The sequence below is a fragment of the Melanerpes formicivorus genome, unplaced genomic scaffold, assembly GCF_026170545.1.
Source record: "Melanerpes formicivorus ecotype bairdi unplaced genomic scaffold, bMelFor1.0.p_v2 SCAF_30, whole genome shotgun sequence".
Taxonomy (NCBI): domain Eukaryota; kingdom Metazoa; phylum Chordata; class Aves; order Piciformes; family Picidae; genus Melanerpes; species Melanerpes formicivorus.
The window spans coordinates 2759615-2787603 of NW_027142382.1; the positions used below are offsets into that span (position 1 = coordinate 2759615).

Here is a 27989-nt window from a genome sequence, read left to right on the forward strand (position 1 = left end):
GTCAAGACTGCCAGCCTCCAAGATAGAGTCATTCTGGTGCAGTATTGCCATGGTTTTATTCCTTTGTGATGCACTTCGTGTCCAGGGCAGGTCGTTTTCAATAATGTAACATCAAGTAAAATAAAATGAAAAGTGAATAGGAGATAACATTTAGTCTCTGTGGAACTTGAAAACTGCTTAAACTTCATCCTGTATTAACAGCCAGAGCCTATGTATAGGTGTAATACTCTTAACAAGATTTTGTTTCAAAAGATACTCCCCAACATCAATTGATCTTTTGTAATATTATGTTTGCTGAAATGTTTTCCTGATGTATTTTATATCAAAGGTTTTCTTTTAATCCCATTCTCTGCATCCTTCTTAGCAGCTGGACCTAAAGTATTTAAGTCCCTAATAGGTAGTTTTACATTTTATTAAAGTATCCACTGCACTGAATTGTTGACTCATCCTGCTCTAACTTCAACAAGATATCCTATAGGAAGTTGGGCACATTCTAAAATTACTGTGCATAACACTTCTCTGTGTTCAAACTTCACTAATAATTAGAAAAAGAGGCTGAAGGGAGACCTGATCACTCTGTTCAACTGAAAGGAGGTTGTAGCGAGTCTCTTCTTTCTAATAACAAGTGATAGGACGAGAAGAAATGGCCTCAAGTTGCAACACTAGAGGTTTAGATTGGATATCAGAGGAAACTTCTTCACTGAAAGGGTTATTGAGCACTGGAATAGGTTTGCCAGATAGTTGAATCTGAATCACCATCATTGGAGGTTCTTAAAAGACACAGATGTGGTACTAAGGGACATGGTTTAGCACAAGATTTGGTAGTTAAACAATGGTTGGACTTGATCTTAAAGGTCTTTTCCAACTGAAACAATTCTATGATCTTATTCTAGTCATCATCAGCTGTCAATAAAATCACTATCTGGCCAAACTTTTTGACACTTACTGCATTTCTTAATGCTTTAGAATAACTGCTTTCAATTAAAATCCAGTCCCAGTAAGGAGATAGCATTCATTCCCCATTTGTTTGCAGCTTTTCTTGTCCATGGATCTTGAGGAGAATGCATTTGTGCTTGCTCCCAGGCCTACCATGCTATTTTAATAGAAATAAATTTTCAAGTCAGGTAAGTGGTAAGAAAGTTATTTTGTGAGGTGTGGTGAGAAAGTGCAGCAGAAATTCTTTCTTTGTAGGCCCCTGTCCAAATCATTGTTTTGGACTGACAAGCAACAAGTGCCTTCTTTATCTGTGATGCACCTGATGAGAAGCAGGAATGTTGTTTACGCAGACTTAACTTGCAATGGTGGCAATACTCCTGAAAAAAGTAGATCTTGCCCTTCGATCTTCCACAGACACAGAAAGAGAAGAGCTTTCAGTGTTGCCATCAGTGTGTTTACATTTCAGTAGCAGGAGTTAATGTAGACTCTCATGCTGTATCCTCATTATTATTCCTTTCCATTTTTTGGAATAAAGAGGTTCAAGCGAGTTTATCAGCAGAGCTGATGACAGAGTTCCAAAGCCATAATGAACATAGTTCATCCCAGTTTGGGGAAATTACTTTTAGAAATCAGAGCTGTCTCTTAAACTGCTTGATGCAACATGCACCTTACCTCACCACTTCTTTCCAAGCACAGTTCTAATCCAGACCCACATGTCCACACTCAGTTGGACCTTTCTCACGTTGATGATTCAGACACAGGGAAGGCGTAACCTACTTGGGGCAGCTAGTCCTTCCAGCTTCCTAGTCATTCACAAGTTAACCACCTTACTCACCATACTTCCCTCTCTCCGTGATGTAAACTAAATGCCAAGATAACCCTCTCCTTTCCATATGGAGTTATTACCACAGAGAATCACAGCACTGCTTTTATCTTCACACTGTATGTTTCCATTTCAGTCAGATTATTTTGCCTTACAAATCACCAGCTTGCAGTGAGGCACCAACTGCTCATCAACAGTTAAGTCTTTGTCAGAACAGCAAATTGAAATACTCAAAATCTAGGACTAAGCACCTTGAGCAAATGATATATTTGTAAAACTTGCTTAGTAAGGAGTCCTCTGTTGCCACCATTACAGCACAAGAAACTAACCAGAATTAAATAATGTGCACAAGGCACTTGAAATCAGAGGCTAATAGTGCCATGGATTATAGGTGTACATTTACATACAAATTTACATATAAAAATCTCGCTGAATTAAGTGTCTTTTAGCTGAAATGTGCATTGGAGCCTAAGTAATAATGGCCTAAACCAGAATTTGGATGATTAGTTTTTAAGCTATTATAAGAATTCTAAGTTTGCTGACTAAAAATACCACACTGTTAACCCCTTCATAGGGACTAGACATTGTACCAAGCAAACCAACTCGAAAAACAATGTTTTGCAGTAGATGATTGTTAAAGATGTCTTTCTGAAATTGAAGGAGAGGACTGCAAAAGCATTACATTCTGTGACTGAAGCTATCTATGATGTCCTCATGTTTCTCCATCATGCATACTGAGAAACCCACACCAAAGTGGTATTACAATAAGTTAAAGACAGGTAGGAAAAGCTAATGAACTAAATAACACACACGTATCTGGACAGACATGCAGCACTGTTTTGAGATGTGTTCTTCTATATAATGTTTCTGCCTTGGTATAAATAGACAGAAGCAGTTGTAGCAAAGACAAGTTGAATTACAAGAGAAATCGTATTTTAATACAATCATAAAACAAACCAACCAACCAACCCAAACCAAAACAAAAAACCTGACAAGGGGATACAGGCTGACTCAAAGTAATATCCCAGATTCCCACAGCTGAGGAAGTAATAACTATGCTCACATCTTAATGAGTATTCTTTTGCATTTGTGGCCATCTCTGTGCCCACATAGCTTGAAGCTCAACAATTGTCCATCCTGAAACCACAGGCAGATTTTCTTTTCAGTCCCAGCAGTGTGAGATGAAGAAATTATCAATTACAGCTACTTTTCACCAAACTCTGTACTGAAGGCTGGCACTTCAGTGATGAGTTCAGTTGCCTCAGCCGCTGTGTACAGCAACCTGGTTTATTGAAGCTGAATCAGAGTAGAGAGCACAACTGAAATACAGAAAGAAGAGTAGGCTGACCTTTTCCCTTACCACAGCCAATCTGCAAGAAGTTATCTGTAATGGCACTAATGTAACAAAGGACCACATGCTTCAGAGCATTTTACAAGATGATAATTTACATCTACTTTCACAACATCACTTTTGGAAAGCATGACTACACAGCTGACAGATTTCAATACGGCTCCTATTCATCATTCTTATAGGTCAAGTTGCCATGCAGATACATGTAGTATATGAGGTGCCGATGACAGAAGACATGGTTTGAATTAAGCCAATAATTGTATTTATAGTCCTCCTTCAACTGGAATATTTTGGGTACCCGACACTTCAGTAAATTCAGACTGCATCTCTCAAAAAGAGACATTTCTCTTCTTTTTCAGAATGTTTTGTCTGCTTCACAGACACCCTCAGTGCCAGAACAAAATACCAATGCCAGTATCATTAAAAGCACTAGAAGGTGTAACGTTTCTAAGTCAGAACTGACCTGTTCTTAGTGAAGGCACAACAGCCATCAGTTACTACTGCATTTTTTGGGAGCAAATTATGTCGTGTGGGGAGGTAACACACAATTCTTTTTCAAGCATTTCATGACACAGAGATGCTTGCCCAAAATCAGACTCAAAACTCACAATCACAATTTGTAAGCAGTCCTTTCTTTCAGGAAAGACAAGGAGATGTAAAATTTAGCATACTTTGTTCCCAAAAAGCTTCTGATATATTAGGTAGAGAATTAGCAAAACCTGTCTTTTTTCAAGAGTTTCTCTACATCTAGACTAAATCTTACCCATAGAGATCTTTGTGAATGTGAGTTAGGTTAAGTATTCAAGCAAGGATTTGGCACTGAATTATTTATCCAAGGAATTCACTATTAACCCTGGACTTTGAGTGTACACAGTACTACAAAGTTTAATTCTTTGGCTTATTGTATATCCCCATACAATGTTACACCAAAAAGTTTGCTGCAATTATTTTGTGCTGGTCACATCGATTTGTTTTGAAGTGCTATATGAAAGTTACAGTAGTGCAGTGAATACAGAACTCCAGTAGATAGACACAACTGCAATAAAACAGACCTTGGAAGTCTAGGTGAGTGCTATGATTTCTTCATAGTCATATTAAAGTTGGCAAGTGAAACAACAGAATTACTTCTGGGTACTTAGTCTAATATAATATAATTTACTCTATTAGACACAGAGACTGATATTTGCACCATGGACACACTGTCCTGGATCTAAAATTTGGTGTGGTGAGGTTAGAAAGCTCTCTCTGGCATGAAACAACCAACATGATCAAGCTTACGACAATGAAATGCAGAGGTACCAGTTTGCTCAGAACTGATCAAGAAGAGGCAGTGACCATCATTGCCTGTATTCTTGAGACTTTCAGAAAGACTTGGCACAAAATAAACTTATAATTACCTACCAGAAAGTAGTGATACTATGGTAAAATAGCAGTAATGATCAATTATTATAATACTTCCATCAATGTTAATGACTCCTGCTACACTTGCAGAAACAAATGTTCTACTATGTGCTCCTACTCCCAGCTCACGCTCATATGAGCTCATTAAAAGTACTTCTTTACTTTTTAAAACCAGTAACCAGCTTTAATATTTCATTTTATTCCATTTTTATGACCATATTAATGAGATAATTTGCATCCCAGCTATGTCACTTACCATCAAGATACTCTGTCTGCAGCGGTACAATGCTAATTAATTTTGGGTTTAAATACTGCACCTAATGTTGTACCTCTTGTACTCCATAGGTCTAAAAAGACATTTTTAAATCGACATTTTACTTTGCAGTTTAAAAAACTGATACCATAACTATTAGTGGCACAAAACATATGGAGACAGAACAAAGCTGAATTTGTCAGGGTTTGTTCTGAGAATAACTTTTTCTCCTGAATTTTCCAAGAACAGAAAACTCCAGATAAATTGTTATTGACAGGTGAAGTGCCTTGGGTAATAAAAACTTCCTCTCCCAAATCCTAGACACTGGGGTCTTTAGATCGACTTTTATTTTTGGCATATCTCTGGATTCTCAGGGTCCAGAGTATCAGTATTACAGTGCAAAGATAATTTCTTAAACTTTCACAGGTTTTCTAGAAACAGAAATATATAAATATAAATCCGAAGCAACAGTCTCTATATGAGTTTTCTAGTTCTATGCCTTTAAGCCATACTATGGCTTAAAAGATAGATAAACTTTAAAAACATCCTCTTTGTTAGTGTTACTTTAAGCAAAGTTAGCTTTTAAGTCCGTATAGTTTGCTTACAGATTACTGTCTCACGTAAAACAGCAAATGCTGCATTATTAATTTTATCTACCATCTGTGACATAATGGAGGTGTGTGTTCCACATATTCCCTTAGAATTTACTCCAAAATACAAATTAAAGGTCACTATATCACAAGCAATGTTTTTTAATAATATTAACATCAAAAAATATATTAATATTGACTAATATATGTTACCAGAACCTCTGAAAGAGTTAAAATTAGAGTATACTGTACAAACACCCAGCCTTGCAGTTCTCTGAGTTTCTCTACAGAGTCTAAGTAGTTTCATTGTCACCCAGAAAGCAGCCTCCCCTCTCTATGCAATGGTTTGGGGAAAGGTATGGAAGAAAGTGTTTATTAGAGAATCATTAATTTATGAGTAAGAATATAAAGCCAAAAGAATAGAATAGAATAGAATAGAATAGAATAGAATAGAATAGAATAGAATAGAATAGAATAGAATAGAATAGAATAAACCAGGTTGGAAGAGACTTTTGAGATCATCAAGTCCAACCTATCATCCAACACTATCTAATCAACTAAACCATGGCACCGAGCACCCCATCCAGTCTCTTCTTAAACACCTCCAGTGATGGCGACTCCACCATCTCCCTGGGCAGCACATTCCAATGGCCAATCACTCTTTCTGTGAAGAACCTCTTCCCAACATCCAGCCTAAACATTCCCTAGCACAGCTTGAGACTGTGTCCTCTTGTTCTGGTGCTGGTTGCCTGGCAGAAGAGACCAACCCCCACCTGGCCACAACCTCCCTTCAGGTAGTTGTAGACAGCAATAAGGTCTCCTCTGAGCCTCCTCTTCTCCAGGCTAAGCAACCCCAGCTCCCTCAGCCTCTCCTCATAGGATTTAGTCACTGATATCTCCGTATTCCTATATGCTCAATTTTGAGTATCTAGAAGACCCTGTGAAGGAAAAGACTGCTATTACAAAGGTATCTACATAGATCCACAGATTGCATCACATTGGAAGGGACCCTCAAAGGTCATCTTGTCTGAAGCCTCTGCAGTAAGCAGGGACACCTTGCACTGCCCCAGGCCACACCAAGTCTGATCTTGAATGTCTTCAGGGACAGCACCTCAGCCACATCCCTGGGTAACCTGTGCAATCCTCCTAAGATTTCAGTTTAAAAACTTGGGTAAATATTAATGAAGTGTTTCTCAATTGCTATATCCATCCTACAGGCACCATCTGCTGTGTATGAATCACATAGAACAGACTGTTGCATTTTTCTAGAGATTGCAAAAAACAGGAAGGTTTGAAGGTTAGAAAGAGCTGAAACCAGTAATGGAAACACTCATCCTATTGTTAGATCTGCGTACAAACATCTTGCTATGTGCGAAGCTTGTGGCAGCGATCTATTAAAATCACCACTGAAGAGTGCAGAAGGAGTTCATTAGTGGCACAAACTTGAAACCAATACAAATGGCAACAGTGGCACAATTTTCAACCTAACAAGAACAACTCCTGTGGAAGTGGGGGCGTGCAGCATATGTTTCAGAGTTACATTACCAACTTCTAAGTACTCATGAGGCTCTCAGGGACTTGAGAGAAAGAAAAGATTTGGCAGAGGATAAACAAAACTATTGTCTCTGCTCTTAGGAAACCAAACTAAATCCCTTCCAGGCCCTTAGTTTTATTAAAGCAGAAACTGATAATTCACTGCTCAAAACAGACCTTCCCTTCTAGCTTATCTCCAGCTGTACAGACCTTGCTTGCAGCTCACATATTAGGTACTTCCTCTCAAGATAGCCAGCACTATTCTTCAAACATATGGACGGATTAGAAAGTCTCTTAAATCAGTGAACCAGCAATATACACTTAGCATTTTCTCCATGAAATAAAGAGTAAGTATGCTCAAAGCAGTAACTGCCACCCTTTTAGACATTATACACAAGCATTTAAGAACTGGCTCACATCTTGACCTCCACGTACACCCTGATTAAACCCATTAGAATATTTCCAAGTCAAGGCAACTGTTACAGTCCATTTTTCTAAACAATCTGAGGTAATGAACTTGAATTTACCAGCCTAAATTCAGCTTCTGTACTACTAAGGATGGTGATTAAGCATGTGCCAGAGATATGCTAATTTTTTTCACAATTACATAGCCATTATTTACTCTGATTCAAACAGAAAAGGAAAGATTTGGATTCCTTTTACAACAGGCCAAACCACTTAAAATAGGTAAGGTTTTAGTGTAAAGTAAACATGTCAACTAAAAGTTAACAGTTTCATCTCATATTCTGGAGATGCACAGCTGTAAGATTTGAATTTCATAGAATCATGGAATGAACAAGGTTGGAAGAGACCTCCAAGATCATCCAGTCCAACCTACCACCCAGCCCTATCCAATCAACTAGACCATGGCACTACGTGCCTCATCCAGTCTTTTCTTGACGATCTCCAGGGATGGCAACTCCACCACCTCCTTGGGCAGCCCATTCCAATGGCAAATCACTCTCTCTGTGAAGAACTTTTTCCAGCCTAAACCTCCCCTGGCACAACTTGAGACTACGTTCCCTCATTCTGTTGCTGATTGCCTGGGAGAACAGATCAGTCCCCACCTGACTAAAACCTCCCTTCAGGCAGTTGTTCACTCCAGCATTTTTAAAAGAGGATTCATAGGAAAACAGCAATAATGTTTTGGAAGAAGAGGGTTATTGCTGCATTTTGTAAGAACAGAAGTACTCCTGCCAAATTAGTCTAGAATAAAAGATACAGGTTCCTATTACATAGATGGACAAATGTCAACAGAATGGAATGAATAATAACGATCCCTTCTTCCCTTCGTATTACACAAGGAAAGGAGTTCACTAAGCACTGATTCACATTAATCATAAAGGAGAAAATCAGTAGCAGTACCATCGATCTTCATTGAAACTTAGAAAAATGGCAGGACAGGAAGATGGCAGGACAGGAAGATGGCAGAATAGGAAGATGGCAGAACAGGAAGATGGCAGGACAGGAAGATGGCAGAACAGGAAGATGGCAGAACAGGAAGATGGCAGGACAGGAAGATGGCAGAACAGGAAGATGGCAGGACAGGAAGATAATAATTCTTTAAAAAAAAAAAAAATCACAGATCATCACTTGTAAGAGCCTCCAAATGTAGTTTGAAAATTTATACTTAAGAGAGCTACATATGTTTAAGAAATTCTCACTGTTTTCTTTCACATTCCTCTCATAACTATTTAAGACAAAACCAAGACCTCATGCCTACAGAGTGAATATACAACCATGATTCATCTTGAGTTAAAAATCCAGCACAAGTCCCACTGATTAGGGAGACAATCATTGCAGCAGTATATGCAGGGAACAGAGTTCAAGCATCTTTTCCTTTCAGTGATACTACATTAAAAACTAATTCACTACGCTGAATAATATCTGTACCCCAGATACCATCAGTGAGCAAACTGTAGTTTAATTGTACAAGACTACTGCCTTTTTCACATAGGTATTTTTCACATATGTGACCATTCAACCAACATAGACAAAATATCCCTCTAATTACTTCATTTAGATCTAACCCTACATTTTTGTTCAACAGCAGTTTGTGACAGCTCAGCTGTCATCTCATGATCTACATTAGTTCCCTGCTGTTATATCACAGAACTGATTCATGCATCTGTAGGGAATAGAGGAGGGATTTACCAGCTGCTAAATATTTATCAGAAGTTTTTATTTACATTCTAATATTGCTAATAATTTACCTTCATTTAGACAACTTTTATTTTATGTTGCTTTATTGTGGGTTTTGATTTTTTATAATGGGCCAAACTGTTCTTAGTTAGAGTGATTAGTAATTACTAAATTTGGGGTTCTTCCACAAATAGCGTTGCCATGGTTCTTCTACACAATGTTACTTATTATGCTACCAATTGTTATGAAAGCATACTCTAAAAATTGGTTTTAGGGCATGATTCATAACTTCAGGTTACTCAGTTTCTGAGAACATGATCAAAGTCTCAACCATGTATGACAACATTCAGATTACTGTTTAGTTTAGGGTTTATGAAAAATTAATGTACCACAGCTAGCAAAGCACTGTGTCACGGTCTTCTACTGCCAAGTTACATAATTACAAAATAATCTTAATTACATGCATTTTTAATTTTGATTAACTATTGAAGAAGAAAAAACCAATCAAGGAGACACTGACAATTTAAATTCTAAGTTGTGTCTTCTGTAACTCTGGTTCTGTTTGTAACAAGCTCTTTATCTTACGCTTGCCTATTGACAAAATGCAGTGCCCACAAAGTGCACTCCTTTTAGAATAAACAAGACATAGTCCCTTTTGATAGGAAAGTTAAGAAAAGTTTGGGTGCTATGACTTATTTATACTAGCATGCAGTGAGACAAAAAAGTAGTAGACACAGAGAGCAAAAAACGTTGGTGTTGAAGACCCAACATCCACACAGTAGGGGCGCCTGTGAATGTTTTGCCTAAGAGCATTTCTATTTCTGTCCCATGAACTTAAAACACACATTAATGCTCAAAGACCATTAGGGGGGCACCTGGAAAATATTCTCCAGGTAAGTCAAATCCAGAAGAGATCATTTCATGCACTCCAGGACTGCTGTGCAATATAAAAGGAAGAGCAATAAGCAGGGATGATAAGACACCTGAAAAACACACTATTACTCTGAACTAAAAGGCTGACACAGATGCACCTTTCCTTGTGGGTTCCATTCAAGTAGCTAAACCATGGAAGTAGAGGTGTCAGAGAAGATGCATGATCTATGGAAAATTACCACATCTTTTGTGCAATCTTGTACTGTTGCTCTCTGTAAAACAGTTACAGATCTAAAACTGATCAACAAAAGGCTTCTACCCCTACAATCCCCAAAGCAAGGTGCCCAAGTGCTAAAGATCTGCTATGACTTTTTAGGGTAACCACTCCTTAAGCCAGTATCTCCAAAGCAAAGAAAACCATCACTGAGTTGGCAAGCATTCTACTTCTGATCTACAGTTTATATAACTATTAGAAGGCAAAATTATTTCCGAAACTAGGCGAGAAGAGTTTGAAAAGTAGACCCAGCAGGAGGACTAAGGTAACTTTTACCAGCACCAGACCCCTCCCTATCACTATGCTCACCCAAGACCAAGAATTTGAATACATCATTCTCTGTTTCTTAGCCCTGCAGAAGTTTACAATCAGGATACTATAGTTCAAGGAAAGAAGAAAAGTCAGAAGTGATATATGAACAGTGATACTTTAAATATTTTGAGAAATGCTTACAGGTGTGAATTTTTTTCTCCCCACATAGACACATGCTGACATGTAAAATCAACTGAGGGGACACTTCTCCCCTCCCGGCATGTGTTACTGGAAGAAGTAGTCCACTAGTACTCTTAGCCCACATTTGCATTTGTAAAAATGATCCTGCAACAAAATACTGTACCATCATTTCTATTCATAGAACCTGTTAGCAGCATCCATTATGAAAGTCAGTATTGCTTAGCTGCTAATAATGCATGCAGAAAACAGGACATCTAGGTGATAAAGCAAATATCCATTTACAGAAGATAAGAGAAATATTAGCTCTGAAAATAAAAACCTCACCAAGTAAAATTCAAAGATAAATACAATTACAAATCCTTCAAGAATAAAACCAGCATCAATTAAGCAAGCATACTAAATAACTATTTTATCTTTACAAAAGGCCATTAAGATACACAATTTATTTAATGTGATGGAATCATTCTTCTAATATGACTAACAAGAATTAATTTTTTGAGACTGAAAGTATGTATTTATCTAGTATTGCAAGTATGATTCAAAACATTCCAATGATTACTTGAATCTAAATGACAGTAATAATTCGATATGCCTGATGAAGGAGAGTACCAAAAGAGACTTATTCTGTTGGGGACTGTACAGAAACTGCTTGAAGTCTTTACAGAATTCATCCTGGTATGAGATACAAAATTAGAAGTAGATGTCATAAAAATAAAAGTGTGATTAGTCAAATGTGCTACAGGTGACATTTTTTCCTAGAATTCATTTCAGTTCATAGCACAGACCTTAAATGAGGTTTCAGTAAGCATTGAGTTTTAGTATTCAGAAAGTGATTGTGTGTGGTCACTTAATAAAATTAATTAATCCTCTGGGATAGCAGCCACACCAACAATAAAAACCCCACATTTTCCTTCTGATGCAGTATGTGGCCATTTAGGCTGGGTGCCTCCAAAAAAGAAGCCACAGAGTTGAGACCTCCAGTGTCCAGAGTGTCCAGCCCAGTGGGTGGACACAGGCAATAGTGTATTGCTACCCATAAATCCTGGTAACAAAGTTATTGTCTTTCTCTTTCTTCTCTCTCTGCTACCGTGGGAGAGAGATGCTCTCTCATCTGGCAATGATGGGGAAGTATCAGAGGCCTCTTTGGCTTGAGTAACTGTTTGGTTTTATCCCTGCACAATCTTGGCCTGTTTAGGCCTAATGGAAGGCTAAAGGGGGATAAAAGGGAGCGCAGTTCAGTCCTGGCCAACCTGAAAATAGCAGGGGGAAGAAAGAAGACCTGGGGTTTTTGGTGAACCCCAGTTAGGGAGAAAGGAAGTGCTAGAGTTTGGGTTTTTTTTTGTCTGGTGTAAAGGAACTTTGCTGTGCTTTGCCATGCTCACCACTATGCTTTGCAGTTTTTGCAGCATATTAATTGCATTTCCATTTAAACGTTCCATAACTATCCAATCCATTTGTGTGAGTGCTATTCTTTTGCCCCTTTTGGAGCACTAGAACAATCTGTCCCACCCTAAACTAGGATACAGTAGAACAAAATTAAACATTTAATCTTACCAGAGCTCTGCATTTCACATTCATCTCTCTTTCTGCTGCTGCAGGTATGCTGTTAATCTTTACAGAGAACCACACTTTGCAATTTGAAGAACTTTCTCCTATGTTAAAAAGAAGAAAATGCCTTATGAACATCTCATGGGGTGATCAACCTTAGCAGCATTCAGATCAATGAGAAATTTGGACTTTTAGCAGAAATGCCAATTATTTTTCATATTGAGCAAATCATGTACTGATTTAATTGCTGCCAACCATCTCCATTATCTAATGCCTTCTTGACTGGATCCAAAATAGTAACTAAATCAATATCTAAAGAAATTGAAAGGAAACAGAACTTTGGTAAACTAATTTCCTAGACTACCACATTGTTTTAGCTATCATTGATTCATTACTGTTTTGCTTCAACAAATACAATGTTCACAAATATTCCAAATTGTTTATTACAATCTATTCCTACCACAGAGTTAAAACTACAAGTTATTCATCAAATAGATGACAATTTTCAGTTACATACAATCCACCCTCAAGTACATGTTTGAAAAGACAGGTTTCTACTGCAATGCAGTTTTCATAGATTCATAGAATGGCTTGGGTTGGAAGGGATCTAGTTCATCTAGTTCCACCCCCCCACACCATGGGCAGGGACACCTTCCACTAGACCAGGTTTTCAATGTTTCATTCAACCTGTCCTTGAACATCTCAAGAAAGGGGCATCCATGACCTCACTGGACAGCCTGTTCCAGTGTTTCACCACCCTCATGTTAAACAATTTCTTTCTACTGTCCACTCTAAATCCACTCTCCCCAGGCTTCAGTCCATTCCCTCTCAGTCTTTAATCCATTCTCAATTGTAATGCCCACTGTTGCTGTGGCAAAAGCAACTAAAAAGGCATCATAAATATGTAAGCTGGAATTTGTAAAGTAAGAGAGGCTGGAAAATCAGCAAAACACTTGAAAGGGATGAAGAAAACATTTACAGCTGAAGACTAGAGATCCACTTGCTCAGCCTCTGAGAATCTGAGAAAGGTCTTCCAGAGTTATTGTGATAACAAACAAGCTGATATTAAAGACACCAAGAATGCCCAATTCTGCTCATGATGAAACTTGTAAATAACTGAAATTTGCATGAATGTTACAATTGAGGGCAGAAACAGGGAAGTGTTTACTACCAGTAACCATGGGAGCCTGCAAAGGCCGTATGAGAGTGTTTTTTTCATTATCATAAAACTAAATCAAAATCAGTTCATCTAATGGGACCTTTGGTATATCACAGAACTTAAATTCTCTTGTTACACAGAACTGTTGCTGTGCTACTACTGTCAGGCAATCTGTGCTTTGCTAGAGCATATCTTACAAACAGACCAACTCTTGATTTGAAGATATCCACCAGCAGTTTGTTCTGGCAGCTAATTACTGGATGACATTTAAGTATCAGTCCAATTTCTGATTTCCATTAGATTTGCTTCAATGTCCAGCCAAAAGATCTTGTAATTGCTTTCTCTGATAGCTTTAAGAGATCTACCATTAAGTATCCAGCATTTTCCTATATTTGGAATGTAGTCATGAATGTTAATGCAATTAGCTCTTCAATCTTGCTCAGATAGGCCAAAGAGATTGAGCCCAAAGTCTCCCATCACTAGGCTGATCTCCACAATACAAATATTTCATGTGGCAAATTTTTTTTGCAAGCCTAAATGGTTGTTCAGCACCTTTTAAAAACGCAGACACAAGAACTGCTTGCAGTGTTCCTGTTTGGCAGTGTAATATACGAGATGAAAATAACCTTCATCCTCCTACTCGGACTTCCCTGAATTATACACTAGAGAGCTACATTATCACTTCTGCTTTGCCACAGTATTAGTTTTGGGAGTTCAGTTCTGCTTTGCCACACTATTAGTCTTGGGAGCTTTTCTTTTCTGTTGTGACCCCAGCTCCCATCAGAGCCACTTCTTTCCCTGTTGCAGTTCTGCATTCTGCATATATGCCTTGATTTATAGGCCCTATTTCCAATAAAACTCTGTCTGACTGACCTTAATTACATTAATTAATATATTTTTTCCAAATCTTCACTGAATACATGCTCTATTAAAGTAGCCTCTTTATTTTGTTTTTCAGACTAACTTGAGATGTATACAATTTGTTGTTTTTTAATCCCATCAGAATGTTACAGTCTTCTAGTCTCTGGAATAGACTGAATATCTTAAGATCTATAAAAATTACTAATGACTGAAGTAAAGACATCTTTTGAATGTCCACTAAAGGATTATGGAATGCACATGACACTGAATTTAATCAACTTTTTTAAATGGAAAAAAAAAATTAGTACACAGCAAAGAGAATGGTTTTGCAAGAAGAGAGGATCCCTTTACACCAGGACATGTCATCTAGAACCTGAAACAAAAGTCCTCAGCTAAAGACCAAAGGAAAATCAAAAGGTCCTAATAGCTTGGAACATCACATCCTTCCAGAATGTAGTCAGGCTGTATGAAATGGTACAACAGAAGTCTGTAAAATTCAGGTGGGAAACAACAAAGGAAAATGTCCACAGTAAAGTTCCATTTACACAGGTTATGTGATTAAAGAGCAGGACAATGGGATTTATTGAAGTAAAGCAACACATTTATAAATGAATGTTCCTACAGTTAAGGAAAATAGAAGAGTATAAACTTATTTAAGCAGGAAATGAACCATGCTGCCTCCCTGTCCCCAAACCTCCAAGAATATCCATACAAAAAACTCGTTTGAGTGACAATTTGCTGAAGACTTTAAAAAAAAAAAGCAGTGGTAAAAACTTTTTCAAACACATCTGAAGCTGGTAGCCTGCCAAACTCAAAAGGGCTGATAGATGATCAGGGTGGAAAAGGAATGCTCAAGCTAGATAAGGCTGCAGCAGAAAATCCAAATTAATTCTTTGCAGTAGGGTTTTTATAGTGGAGTTCTATAACTTTCTGTACTCACACTAGAGCTTGTTTTGAAGGGTCAGAGGGACTTGTCTGAATTAAGGCTTCAAATGAAAACACTTTGGAGTGGAGTGATAAAAAATAAGTAGCAAATCACCTGGGCAAGAGAGTCTTTGCCCAACAATTCAGAAGGAACTCATGTATGAAAGTATGATGATGTAAACTGGCATGTGACTCATTGCTTAAGTCAAATTCAGGTTAAAAGAAATTAAAAGGCAGAGAATGTGCCATCAGTTTTTAGACAAGTCTCTGGAATAAGCTGAGAAATTGCAAATGTGAATTTGTTTACATATTCCAAAGGAAATGATTAAGAATCACAATAAGGGAGAAAAGCCACAACAAACAAAACGATTTGAATTCTTTGACGGAGTCAACAGCTGAGTGAAAAAAGGGAGATGTGATTCACATAATACCTTTTTCCCCAAAAATCTCTTTCAAGAGTCTTTTCTAAAGGCTTCTAAGGAAACCAAACTGCAGAAGAGGAAACATTAGAAGATGGGATTAAAGTACAGAAACAGGAAGAAATGGGTAGTTCTCACCATGAAGAGAGATAAAGAGTAAATTGAAAAGGCTTACTTTTTTGGTATGAGAACCATTCTGTCTCCCTAGGACAGATATTTTAAGTAACATTCTCTGCCTCTAACAAGCTGATCAACTAGAAGTCTATCCCCAGTGTGTTAGGAGTACTTTCACTTTTTCCCTACTGCACAACAACAAGTTTTGTGGAACTGCTTTGTAACTTGTCATTACACTGCTATGTCTTCCAGCAATTAATACATCTGTTACTGCTACCAAGATAGTTTTCCATATAGACTTAAACCCTCCTTTGTTGGCTCTTAGCATTCTGTGAGAGACTAAATCTTGTCTCTCTTGATGTGATTCAACAAAGATAAAATCACCTTTGCTGCTGGCCTAGACAATAGCTGATGTCTATTGGGCAGTCACCACTGGAACGGCTCTCGGGAAGGTGCATAGATAAATATTTCTCACCAGACTACAGCTGTCCTGGAAATGGGCAGAGACCACTGCTATTGATACTCTCTGGATATGAGCAACTACTAGCTCAGGAGAACAAAAACACAGGAGAAGGAAAATACAGAAGGAAAACACGGCGAAGGGAAAGACCTGGACAATGCCACTGGGAAGGAAAACACGAGAGAAAGAACAGACCGGGGCAATGCTGCTCTGAAGAAAAACAGAGAATACTAGGACAGAGACATCACCATGTAGCCTGCAAGAACCCTCTCTCCGTGTCCTACGTTCTGCCTGCTACAACTCATGGAGCTGACGAGGCTGTTCAGAGGACAGCAATGACCACCCCTCTACAGCCAAAGCTGCAGCACCCTTCCTCTACAGCCAAATATGCAGCATCCTTCCTCTACAGCCAAAGCTGCAGCATCCTTCCTCCACAGCCAAAGCTGAAGCACCCTTCCTCTACAGCCAAATATGCAGCATCCTTCCTCTACAGCCAAAGCTGCAGCATCCTTCCTCCACATACTCAAACTGTCTTGGGGGGTGAGGGGTGTGATAATATAATTCCTTTCCTCTTCTCTCTCCTTCTTCTCTCTCTCCCTCTGTGTTTTTTCTCTCTCTCCTGATTCATCCACTTTATTTGTGTAATAAATAGCCTCACTGTTGATATTTTGTCCTCGTTTGTGCCTCTAATTTCATAACACGGGAATATTCAAAAGAACTGAGTCTCTTTCACTCTCTGGACCGAGACACATTCCTGATCCATTTTTCTGTATTTCATAATTATAGTAATCTAGATGTTATAATCTACTTGCTTTTTCTCTTCTTACTTTTATATATGAGCTATTGGGTCTGTTCATGAAAACCACTTAAAAGTCTCAAAAGCAAAGCATTCAGGTCAAGTTGCTTTCTTTTTGGTTTTGACCTCCAGTATTTTTAGCTTTTAAAGGCAATTGAGATAATCTCAATATACTCATGCAGAAACAGAGCTGTCTCATTCCCAACTCACAGAATGAGATTCTATCTGTCTGCTTCCATCTTCTGCACGTTTTAAAAACAGGCAGAAAAAAAAAAAAAAAAGAGTAGCTACTCTTCTCTCTACCTTAGAAGATGCTTCTTGTAATGCAAAAATGTTCCAAGTTGCTGACAGTTTTGAGAAGATGCTGTTTTCTCCACATAAGATGTCTCAATACAGAACATGATGTTCTCAGAATTCTATGAATGACTCAAAACAGAAAATACTATTATAAACATGATTATAAAGTCACCCTTACCTATACACCCACTTTCCTAAGCCTGCATTAACATTTTTAATGCATTTGAAGTCACCTCTTAGGGCCTGAGCACTGTACTTTGATGTGTTGTAAGACAAATTCAGTTTGACTTTAGATCTCTAACTCTTATCATCTTATTCTGGGGCTTCAATGACAGCTGAAAAACTTTAACCTGTTTTATGCAACCATCAGGTCATGATCTTGTCAGATCTCACAAAACAAATGAGTTTTAGTCAGTACTTCAGATGGAAAACATCACTAAAAAGGAGTGAGCACAAATCTTCTGAACATAATGCATCTACTTAAATATTTAATCTCCACTGCCTTCTCTTTCAGTGTCTCTCTTGGTCAGTAGGCTTTCAACCTTGCTTGTTAGGGTCAAGCACCTGTCATTACTGGTTAGGGCAAAACAGCATCTTCCATATGTTAGCTACTGCAATTTCAATCAACATCACATTTTGAGTTTCTCAGAACTTCCTCTGATTATTCTGTAGCCTTTTTATTTTTGCTGTTGTTGTATGAAAACGTTAGAAGCACACAAAGATGTGTACTTTCTATTACACATAGTCACCCTGAATGTGAGGGGAAGGGAAGAACAATACAAAACCCAAACCTTTTTTTATGCAATCCTTAATAATGAGTCAAAAAGAAAATTAAATTTACTAATATTTATGTGCAGTGAATACATTTGTGAATGAAATGATCTATGTTTACAACCCAAGACTACTAAACTACACTTCACATGAAAATTGAACATCAACCTTCAATAAACTCTTCAGGATAAAAGTTACATGTTTTTCCTTACAGAGAGTTGAACACCCTTTAGTAATCTGATCAAACTGGTGTCTTGTCTTACTTCTCTTCAAGTGATGCAAATAAGCTGCTCCTCTTCTGTGTGATCTATTCATTTTATTGCGCAATTAAAAAACTATCACCAAAATTCCACTTAAATTGGTGCTGTAAGCTATATACTTTTAATCTTAGATGGCCCTGCCCACAGCAGGGGGGTTGGAACTAGATGATCCTTGAGGCCCCTTCCAACCCTAACAATTCTGTGATTCAATGATTCATACTATGCCCTGAAGAGTTATCAGTTGTGAAATCTCCTTCCTTATACTCACAAGATGCTATCCTCTACTCAGGTGGATGAGAATACGTAACTACTATATCAGCCACAAACTGAAATTTCTCTTCTCCCTGTTTCTATTCCTTTCCTTATAATTACTTTTGATCCTGTCTGCTACACCAGCATTGAAATGTGATGCCAAGCACCAGTGGTCATATATTGGCTTAAAAATAGAGAAGATTCTTCTCTTCTGATTGGGACATAGCTGCCTATCATACAGCCGAGTTACATATCACTGATGAGGAAGGAAGATTTAGGCTTGGACTCCTGAAAAGCGTAGACTTCTACAGGTGTTTTGGGGGAGGGATTGGATACAGGCACAACAGAGAAACTCAAATTGTACTGCTAAATAAAATGTGAATTTGTTTTGTTTAGAATACTTTATCTTAATTTTACAGCCTGCTCATATTGGCAGCAAAAGTGTGATCACTTAAACAAAAAGCTGAATTAAAGTGGTATTTTCAAATTCACTATGTGCTCTTTCCACAGCATTTGTACTTAATATTTGCAGAGCTAATATAGCAATAAAATAAAGCTACACTCAATTCCATCTTTAAAAAACAAGCAACGAAACAACCACAACATTAAAAGCACTCTTAGTTGTGCCATTAAGGGTATGTTTTGTAACAATAACAGCCAAAGAAATAATGGAGACTGATTTCGTGTTTCAACAAAACACTTTCCAGTCTGGTAGTTACCCAAATTCTTTTTGAGTGGACACCTTTAATATTATTCTCATCATATATGACTTTACAGAATTTAAACTACAAATTAAAGAAGATAATTTTATCCAGTTCCCTACAGCATGTAAATCTGTAATAGCTTTCAGTATGTGAAGACCTCACCACTACTAGTACAGGATAAGTCGACATTTAGACTTCACAGTATCACAGTATCACTTAGGTTGGAAAGGACCTCGAGGATTATCGAGTCCAACCTATCAACACCGACCCCATGACTAGACCATGGCACCAAGTGCCACGTCCAATCCCCTCTTGAACGCCTCCAGGGTCGATGACTCAACCACCTCCCTGGGCAACCCGTTCCAATGACGAATGACTCACTCAGTGAAGAACTTCGTCCTCACCTCGAGTCTAAACCATGTAAACAAAATATCCATGAATATCCAAACCCCATTTCTGAAGGACAAGAGTTGTCATTCATGGAAAATGATTAGTTATTAAGTATATGTGTGGCCGGTTGACGTTGCCCCCTTAAGAAAGGGAACATGGTGGACGGAAGTTGGTAAACGGAAGGAATAGTCTAAACTAATTTCATTGGACGAGTGGGAGGAAGCACCTTCTGAAGTGGGAGTGAAGTGGACATTTCCAGCACTTCTCAGTCAGTCTTGCTTCCGTCTTTGCTTCGTGCAGCAGCTTTGCCTGTGCTGGGCTTTCTGCCAACGCCTCGGCCTTGAAAACCAGATAACAGGCCTGTATACTAACTCCCTTCCAATTAACACGAACTGCTTCTAACTTTTTTTTCCTCTCTTTCCTTTCTCTTTCTATCCCATTCTGGGGAGAGGGGGGGAGAGAAGGGAGAGCGGAGGTGGGGGACCCCTCTGCCTTGAGGGGGTCACTCTCATTTCTGTGTTACTCTGTTGTATATCTTTGTATATATTGTAGATATTGTAAATTTGTAAATATCTCCCTGCATTCCCTACATCGCTTTGTAAATATAGCTCCACTGCTTTGCTAATTCAGCTTGCGAGTTTTTTTTTCCTTTCCCTTCAATTTTTTTTCCTTTTTACTTTACAAAGGGGGAAGGGAGGAGGCTTCTTGGCCTTGCCCTTCCACCCACCACATTTTTTTTATTGGCGCCCAACGTGGGGCAGATAATTAGTTTAATTTATTATTTGATTGATTTAGTGTTTTCCAGCTGAATTAGCAAACATGAAGGTATTGTGGTTTGTGGAGCGATTATTCTTTTCAATTTTTGGGGCTCTGATTTACAGGTATTGTTTGGGTTTGATTTTGGATTACCTGGGTAAATATTTGGTGCGGACAATTTATATGTGGGTTATGTATAAAGTTAAATTATGGTATGGAAAATGTATTAATTTATTATGGCCAGTGAGATACAAGAATGTTACCTCCACCACTCTCCCAATTGAGATAAAGAGTTTTAAGATTCCGCCTGAGGAGACAGTAACTTTAGGTTATGCCTGGGATCCAAAGGTGATTTATGTGATGTGTATAATTCTGCTGCTGGTGATAACTAATGTGTTTTCTCTGTATTCCTTGTGGCGAGAGAAAAAGGTGTCCAGGGCGTGTTTTGTTATTAAAACTAGATCAAAAAGAAAATGCCGTGGCTCTCGGTCAGTCCCAGAGACATCTAGTGACGAAGAGTGTGCAGAATCTGTGTCAGCTAAAAAGAAGGCTAAAAAGTTAATTGGTAAAGCAGCTCTAAATGACTTTGCTGATTCTAGCAAGCAGCCAAGGGTATCGGCTGGTATCAACATGGCACCTACTCCTTCTCCCACTCCTTCTCCTTCTTCTTCTCTGTCGGCCATTAATGGAGCAACGTCACTTCCACCCACTCCCTCGGTGGGACCGGAAGTCACTGCCCCAGCAGCTGATTTATCTCAGGACCTGTCAGCTTCCATTAAGGTGGCTGTAAATTCAAACACAGCTCCAGTTAAGGTGGCTCCTTTAAAGACTAGAGCTGGAAAGGGCAAAGATGGAGAAGAAGAGGAGGAGACTGATCCTGGTGAGGGGCCCTCTACTCTAAAAGATCCTGCTCAGGAGGAAGAGAAGGTTTGTTTTAAAGATCTAGCTAACCTAGTGAGATCAAAGCAGGATAGAGATGAAGCTAGGAAAGCAGCTGGCAAAGGTGGTTCTCAGCTTAAAGAGATCCTTAGAAGGATGACAGCAGGATTTTACGGGCAAAGAATTCAGGGAGATGAAGATCAAGATGATATTACAGACTGTTCGTCACCACGGGAGGAATTGCGTAATGTCCGTAAAGATTTCACCAGGGCAGATAAGGAGCCAGTTCTAGCTTGGCTTAGTAGGTGTTATGATACAGGTGCTTCAGCTCTAACAGTTGGAGACAAGTCAGCAGCTCAGTTAGGAACTCTCTCAAGGGACAATGGAATAGATAGACATCTAGGCGAAGCTCTCGGTAAGGTTAATCTGTGGGTACGCCTTTTAATAGCGGTTGCCCTGAGATACCCTTCCCGAGATGATCTTCCCTGGAATCCTAAACCCTGGACTACCATAGATGAGGGAATTAAGCGCTTGAGAGAATTTGCTGTTAGAGAGCTACTCTATGGTGAACATGAAACTCTGAATCCTGATGACGTTCCTGTGGGTATTGGTCTTGCTAAAAAGATCATCAAACTTGCTCCTTCTAATTATGCAAATATTCTGGCAAGCAGAATTGTGTCAAGAAGTTATGGTGGAGCTTCTCCTACGGTTGGCCAATTCAGTGATCAAATGAGACAACTGGAGGATAGCATGACACGTGGTTCTTTGGTTTCGGCCATTAAAACGATGTCTGGTGATATTCAGAATTGCATAAGAGAGTTAAAAGATTCCATATACCAATTGGCACAAAGGGATAATTTCAATTCTCCCTCCAGATGGGTACAAGTCTCATCTGTGAGGAATACACGTCCTCCAAGGAGGTCATTCCAAAACAGGACATTCCAAAACAGACCACCAAGGCAATCACGTAGAACTATTTGGATAACTCTGCGTGATCAGTTTGGTGAGAACATGAACCACTGGGATGGCCAACCAACTTCTAATCTTTTCAGGAGACTGAGGGAACTGCAAAGTGGCAGAACCCGAGGTAGCAATACCAGAAGGGTAGCTGTTACTTCCACAGTTCCCCAGAACGACTCTTATGGCTCCAACAGTGGCTCCAGTTATAACATGCAAAGTTATAACCCTGCAAACTATGTGCAATGCACATGTGCGCATGTTCCCCATAACTAGGGGTGCCCTGCCTCCCGCCAGGGGGAGGAGAGGGATAACAGAGATAACAGAATCTATTGGGATGTGTACATCCAGTGGCCTGGCACTTCACAATTTCGGAAGTACAGGGCCTTGGTTGACACAGGAGCTCAGTGCACCATAATACCATCAAATTATCAGGGATCAGAGTCTATAACTATTCTGGGAGTCACTGGTGGATCTCAAGAGTTAAGTAAGGTAGAGGTTAATATAAGTTTAACTGGTAAACAATGGAGGAAGCATACAGTTGTGACCGGACCTGATGCACCTTGTATTTTGGGAATTGATTTTCTGAGAGAAGGGCGTTTCAAAGACCCTAGAGGTTACAAATGGGCTTTTGGAGTAGCTTCAATAGAAATTGATGGACAAAAATTGAAGCTGTCTGCCAGACCTGAACTTTCTGATGAATCTGCAGTTGTGGGACAACATAAGATACAGGACATTAAACTGCCGGTTGCTTCTCAGACTGTGCATCACAGACAATACAGAACCAACTGTGACTCTTTGTTGCCCATTCAGAATCTGATTCGTCAGTTGGAAAGTCAGAAAGTCATCAGCAAAACTCATTCACCCTTCAACAGTCCAGTGTGGCCTGTGCGGAAGCAGAATGGAGACTGGCATCTGACGGTAGACTACCGAGCCCTAAACGAAGTGACACCACCTATGAGTGCAGCAGTACCAGACATGATGGAGCTACAGTATGAGCTGGAATCCAAAGAGGCCAAATGGTATGCTACCATAGACATTGCTAATGCATTTTTCTCTATTCCCATAGCAGAGGAATGCAGGCCTCAGTTTGCTTTCACCTGGAGAGGAATCCAGTACACTTTCAACAGGCTGCCAATGGGCTGGATCCACAGCTCAAGCATCTGTCATGCGGTGATCCACGATGTTCTGGAGAAAGGCAGTGCTCCAGAACACATCCAGTTCATCGATGATATCATCGTCTGGGGTAAAACTGCTGAGGAAGTCTTCGAGAAAGGTAACAAAATCATTGACATTCTTCTGAATGCAGGTTTTGCCATCAAGCGAGACAAGGTGAAGGGACCTACCACAGAGATTCAGTTTCTGGGAGTGCGATGGCAGGATGGATGCCGACACATTCCAGTGGATGTGGTAAATAGAGTCTCTACCATGGCAAGTCCCACAAACAAGCAAGAGACCCTACGTTTCTTAGGAATAGTGGGATTTTGGAGACTACACATTCCTGGATACAGTCAGATTGTGAAACCTCTGTATGATGTAACTCGAAAGAGAAACCATTTCCACTGGGGACCTGAACAACAAGCAGCCTTTGACCAGATAAAGCAAGAGGTGATTCAAGCAATGGGTCTGGGACCTGTCCGAGATGGTCCAGACATTAAGAACATTTTGTACACGGCTGCAAGTGACAATGGTCCAACCTGGTGCTTGTGGCAAAAAGCTCCAGGTGAGACACGTGGACGACCTCTTGGTTTCTGGAGTCGAGGTTACAGAGGTTCAGAGGCTAATTATACTCCAACAGAGAAAGAAATTTTAGCTGCCTATGAAGGAGTAAAAGCATCTTCTGAAGTGATTGGAACTGAATCACAACTTCTTCTAGCTCCCAGATTACCAGTTTTGAATTGGATGTTCAAAGGCAAAGGATCCACACCACATCATGCCACAGACTCAACCTGGTCCAAGTGGATGGCTCTGATAACACAGAGAGCCCGAATGGGAAATCTTGAAAGACCTGGTCTAGTGGAGGTGATCTCAAGTTGGCCTGAAGGCATCAACTGTGCCAAACCTCCAGAGGAGAAAGTAACTCGTGCTGAGGAAGCTCCTCCTTACAATGACCTTTCTGATGATGAAAAGAAATATGCTTTGTTCACAGACGGTTCCTGTCGTCTTGTTGGAAACAAGCGAAGGTGGAAGTCTGCAGTGTGGAGTCCAACACGCCGAGTTGCGGAGGCGAAAGATGGAGAAGGAGAATCCAGTCAGTTCGCAGAGGTAAAAGCTGTCCAGCTAGCTCTCGACGTGGCTGAACGTGAGAGATGGCCAAAGCTTTATCTCTACACCGACTCATGGATGGTAGCCAATGCTCTATGGGGTTGGCTAAAAAACTGGAAGAAGAGTGGTTGGCAGAGAAAAGGAAAACCCATTTGGGCAGCCAACCTGTGGCAGGACATTGCTGATCGAATCGAGAGAATTCCAGTGAAAGTGAGACACATCGATGCTCACATTCTGAAGAGCAAAGCTACTAAGGAACAACAACACAACCATCGGGCAGATCTAGCTGCAAGAGCTTCTCAAGTAGACATGGACTCTAATCTTGATCTCGACTGGAAACACCGGGGTGAGATATTCTTAGCTCGGTGGGCTCACGATTCGTCAGGACATCAAGGCAGAGATGCAACATACCAATGGGCTCGTGACAGATCCATAGACATTTCCATGGATGCTATCACGCAAGTCATCCATGACTGTGACATTTGTGCTGCTATTAAGCAGGCAAAACGACTTAAGCCCTTGTGGTATGGTGACAGATGGTCCAAGTACAAGTATGGTGAAGCTTGGCAGATTGACTACATCACTCTACCACGTTCTCGTTCTGGTAAGCAATACGTGCTTACTATGGTAGAAGCAAACACTGGATGGTTGGAAACTTATCCAGTTCCACATGCAACTGCACGCAACACCATTCTTGGTCTGGAGAGACAGATCCTGTGGAGACATGGAACTCCAGAGAGGATTGAGTCAGACAACGGAACTCATTTCAAGAACAACCTTGTAAAGAGCTGGGCAAAAGAGCACGGTATTGAGTGGATATTCCACATTCCCTACTATGCACCAGCTTCAGGGAAGATTGAACGCTACAACGGTTTGTTGAAGACCACTCTCAAAGCCATGGGAGGTGGATCTTTGAAAAACTGGGAAAAACATTTAGCACAAGCAACCTGGCTGGTAAATAGTAGAGGTTCAGTGAACCGAGCTGGACCTGCACATTCAGATCTGCTACGGAAAGTGGAAGGTGATAGAGTTCCTGTTGTTAGAGAAAAGAATCTGTTAGGTAAAACTGTTTGGGTATTTTCACCCTCAGGAGAGGCTAAACCTGTCCGAGGGGTGGTTTCAGCTGAAGGTCCGGGTCACACTTATTGGGTAATGCAAGAGAATGGTGAAATTCAGTGTATTCCACAAAGAAATTTAACTTTAGCTGAAAGAGGTTAATTTCAAACTGTTGTATAACTACATCGCGTCCAAAGGAAGAATCAACGAGGAGTCTACGGTGCACGAACCCTGAGATCCCTGAGAGCCCTGAGTCAACTAAGAGACCCCGAGAATCCCTGTTTCCCTTTTCTTCGCTTCGTCGGTGAAGAAATGAACTGTTTTCCATTTTTCTCATTTTCTGATTTTCTTGGACTTTTGAATCATCTACATCTGAGCATAGCCGGAATGGACTATGAACTTTACTCACGAACTGTAAATATCGTTTTGGATTAGATGGACAGTATGAACAGCCAATGAAATTGTTTAGAAGGGGTGGACTGTGGCCGGTTGACGTTGCCCCCTTAAGAAAGGGAACATGGTGGACGGAAGTTGGTAAACGGAAGGAATAGTCTAAACTAATTTCATTGGACGAGTGGGAGGAAGCACCTTCTGAAGTGGGAGTGAAGTGGACATTTCCAGCACTTCTCAGTCAGTCTTGCTTCCGTCTTTGCTTCGTGCAGCAGCTTTGCCTGTGCTGGGCTTTCTGCCAACGCCTCGGCCTTGAAAACCAGATAACAGGCCTGTATACTAACTCCCTTCCAATTAACACGAACTGCTTCTAACTTTTTTTTCCTCTCTTTCCTTTCTCTTTCTATCCCATTCTGGGGAGAGGGGGGGAGAGAAGGGAGAGCGGAGGTGGGGGACCCCTCTGCCTTGAGGGGGTCACTCTCATTTCTGTGTTACTCTGTTGTATATCTTTGTATATATTGTAGATATTGTAAATTTGTAAATATCTCCCTGCATTCCCTACATCGCTTTGTAAATATAGCTCCACTGCTTTGCTAATTCAGCTTGCGAGTTTTTTTTTCCTTTCCCTTCAATTTTTTTTCCTTTTTACTTTACAAAGGGGGAAGGGAGGAGGCTTCTTGGCCTTGCCCTTCCACCCACCACATATATGTCATATTTATTCAGTTTTTTTCTCTTTGATTTAGAATAATTTTTTTATATATATTATTTGGAACAGACTAGCTGTTAAGCATATATGATGATTTCTGTTTCTTATTTTTCAGTTTTGACTGTCCTTGGCAATATGATAATTACAGTAAAAAGTCCTAACATTTCTCCTGTGGACTCTTCCTGACAATTTAAGTTTCTCTACCATGTTAAAGTCACACATTTTTTTTTCTTTTTCTTTCTACAGAACTTTCATTAATTCAGGCTCACTATAAACCTCGAGGTTTAGTCCAGGCACAAAACTAGTTACAACAATCTGTCCAAGGACATAGAAATTCTTTACAATAAGATAATATTTATTTGAACAGTGTCTCTTGATGAATCTAAGTGGTTCATATGTCCCAGGTAAAAAATGCAAATTTTCTGTATAATGAAATCCATCACTCTATGAAAACTATTTACAAATTAAATCCTGTTTTAACTGACTCTAGGTATCTCCCTCTACATTTAGCTTCCAAGCATAAAAAAAACTGTACATAATTTGAGGGGGAAAATTCAAAATTATGTAAAAGGCAAAGTTAATTTTTACTATGTGACAAGAGTCAAGGGTGTCAAGAGGGAGGGGACAGCCTCTCCTCAGTTGCACCCTGTGATAGGACAAGGGGTAATGAATATAAACACAGGAGGTTCCACCTCAACATGAGGAGGAACTTCTTCACTGTGAGGCTCACAGGACACTGGAACAGGTTCCCCAGAGAGGTTGTGGAGTTTCCTTCTCTGCAGGCCTTCAAGACCCATCTGGATGTGTTCCTGTGCAACCTGTGCTAGATTCTATGGGCCTGCTCGGGCAGGGGAGTTGGACCTGATGATCTTCAGAGGTTCCTTCCAACCCCTAATAACCTGTGATCATGCGACAAATAGCTTATCCTCGCAAAAGGCAATGTTTCTACACTTTCTTCTTCCAAGGAAGTTCTTAATTTAGATTTTTCTCACCTAAAGGGTTATATTTTTTTCAATAAATATAAATCAAAATGTATAGCTTTTAAAAATGTTTTTACATTCCATAGCAAAATAAACTTTGGTCTCAGCTGCATTTTAAGCACATGAACATATTAAACAAACCTAACATTTCAACAAATATTTATTTCATGTACCACAACATAACTTGAAATATTTTTATAAGTATTCCCAGACATGAATCTTGTTTGTAAAGGCTATGATGTTACAACTTGCTTGGAGCAACTTTCATAAATTTAGAGTGTGCTTACATTTTGTATCAAATCTAGGTTGTAGAGAGGGACTGTACTAAAGTTAAATTGAGGTTGGAAGATTGCATTAGTTTGTCCACTTAAATTGGAGCTGGCATGTGAAAGCAGTACACTTCAAAATGTTGCAAT

General features: G+C 39.6%; 1 protein-coding gene across 1 annotated transcript in view; it reads right to left on the reverse strand.

Moving 5' to 3' along the window:
* Positions 1-27989, reverse strand: part of CFAP47 (cilia and flagella associated protein 47) — a 299349-nt gene that overhangs the window by 98110 nt on the left and 173250 nt on the right. Inside the window, exon 51 of the mRNA XM_068155062.1 lies at positions 12184-12281. Coding sequence (XP_068011163.1) covers positions 12184-12281 — 98 coding nt within the window. The remainder of the gene's footprint in view (positions 1-12183; positions 12282-27989) is intronic.